This window comes from Electrophorus electricus, chromosome 9 (assembly GCF_013358815.1).
Source record: "Electrophorus electricus isolate fEleEle1 chromosome 9, fEleEle1.pri, whole genome shotgun sequence".
Lineage (NCBI taxonomy): Eukaryota > Metazoa > Chordata > Actinopteri > Gymnotiformes > Gymnotidae > Electrophorus > Electrophorus electricus.
The window spans coordinates 24,997,017-24,999,516 of NC_049543.1; the positions used below are offsets into that span (position 1 = coordinate 24,997,017).

A 2,500-nucleotide genomic window follows, 5' to 3' on the forward strand; every position below is an offset into this window, starting at 1 on the left:
ACACACACACACACACACAAACCTATACCTGCACACACACACACACACACACAAACCTATACCTGCACACACACACACACACAAACCTATACCTGCACACACACACTCACATAAACCTATACCTGCACACACACACTCACATAAACCTATACCTGCACACACACTCACACAAACCTATACCTGCACACACACACACACAAACCTATACCTGCACACACACACACACAAACCTATACCTGCACACACACACACACACACACACACACAAACTCACAACTCTCTCTTTCTCTCATACACACACAGATTCTCAGAGTGTGATGTACAGTTACCGTATTTTTCCAGAATTTGCATAGGTCTTGATAAGGAAGTCGGTTATGTTTCTACCCGTGAGATCATGGAGCGTGTCTGTGGTGTTCTGTATTCTCTGCAGAGGAGGAGAGAGTGAGAGAGAGAGAGAAAGATATAAATAGATAGAGAGATAGATAGATAGATGGATAGATGGATATAGAAGACGCCAGGGGAGGGAGGAAGATGTCTTCTGATATGTCTCATGGGTTGTTGGATTATATGATTACGGTCTATGTTGCTATGTCTAAAATGAAATGAAGACAGCTGGCAGACAGACAGCTGTGAGAAAGACAGACAGACAGACAGACAGACAGACAGACAGACAGACAGTTGGGGGGATGAGAGACAGACAGGGCATTTCTCTTCATTGCCTCATCAGTTGCTAGTTTCCAGTGAAACCAAGAGAAGGCGGATCTCTAAACTGGACCTAATTGGCAATTAACAGATCAGCAAGAGGTTAATCACCTTACTTAGTGTGCTCATGACACACACACATGCACACACACACAGTATCCATGTTAAAACTTTGTTGACTCACTCGTCATTAGCAGTAATGTTGATTAATGAGATTCATATATGCAGATGAGAGGCGTTGATTGGTATTCTGTTGGTACAATTAAGAGAATTGGTGTCCCTTTGCTTTCACACACAGAGGATTGTTCCAAATTTACCACACACACACACACACACACACACACACACACACACACACAGTGTTAGTTATCGGTGTTAGCTGTGTGTTGCTGGCTGTGCTCCTCTAACAGTGAGAGAGAATGACAAGACTCCTCAGCAGTGATTATCCATGTCTCAATCACCACGGCAACAATCATGCTCTGAGTGACTGTGATGAGTTAATAAACCTCAGAAGAATCTCACCTGGTCTGACACCACGCATACAGCACACACACACACACACACACACACACACACACACACACACACACACACACCCCTACATGCCTTCACTTACATCGTGTGCACAATTATTAGGCAAGAGAGTATTTTGACCATATCATAATTTATATGCATATGTTCCAACTCCAAGCTGTATAAGCTTGTATGCTTGCTGGATTTTAGCATCAGGTGAAGTGTATTTGTGTGACGGGGAGGGTGTGGTCTGAGGAGGTCAACACCTATATCAAGGTGTGCAGAAGCATTATGTAGCTTCCTTTCCTCAGGCACAATGGGACACACATTTTTTAACTGGCTGAAAAGTCAAAAATTGTAAAAACTATTTCAGAAGGATGCGGCACTCTTAAAATTGCGTAGATATTGGGGCGTGATGCCAAAGATTTGAGAAGAATCAAAGGAGACCAGGAACCCGTTATCCTCCTGTGCGGTCATATCCCAGACCTGCAGCCTGCCTGGGGTGCCCAGACGTACTCAGAGACACGACCAAAGTAAGGCTGAAACCCAACCACCACTGAACAAGACACATGAGGTGAAATGCCGAGAGTGACTCCTGACGGACCAGATGGACGGGCCCGTGGCTGGACCGGTAACCGGCACAGAGCTCCACTTCGACTCAGACACCAGCAAGCTGGAGGTGGGTACTGCTCTGGGCTGTATCATCAAAGATGAGCTAGTTGGACTTTCTTCAAGCAGTAGTACAGGAAAAGTCTGCATCTTTCAAGAGCATCATGACGTTTATGCAGGACGATGCTTCATCGCATGCATCGAACTGCTCCACTGTGTGGCTAGCCAGTAAAGGCCTTAAAGATGAAAGAATAATGACATGGCCCCCTTCCTCATCTGACCTAAACCCTAGTGTGAACTTGTGGGCCCTTCTTATATGGGAAATTTAAGGTGAATGGAAACAGTACAGCTCTCTCAACACTGTCTGGGAGGCTGAGGTTGCTTCTTCACAAAAAGTTGATTGTCAACAGATTAAGAAACTGACAGACTCCATGCACGGAAGGCTTATGACTGTTATTGAAAAGAAGGGGGGCTATATTGATTTCTGACATTTAAAAAAAAAATCAGTGATGTTTATTTGTAAATTTTGAGTTGTTTATTATTCTCACTTTATTATTCTCACAGATTTAGTTGCTTAATAATTCTGCACACACAGCTATTCTCCTACGAAAGCCAAAACCTCACGTTTCCTTTCTTAAATGTTCAGGTTTGAGGTTTATTAACATTTTGGATATTT

The 2,500-nt window shown here is 43.7% G+C and overlaps 1 protein-coding gene across 1 annotated transcript in view; it reads right to left on the reverse strand.

Moving 5' to 3' along the window:
* LOC113589944 (phospholipid-transporting ATPase ABCA1-like) overlaps positions 1 to 2,500 on the reverse strand; it is a 106,676-nt gene that overhangs the window by 37,644 nt on the left and 66,532 nt on the right. The window contains exon 33 of the mRNA XM_035529963.1: positions 330 to 424. Coding sequence (XP_035385856.1) covers positions 330 to 424 — 95 coding nt within the window. The remainder of the gene's footprint in view (positions 1 to 329; positions 425 to 2,500) is intronic.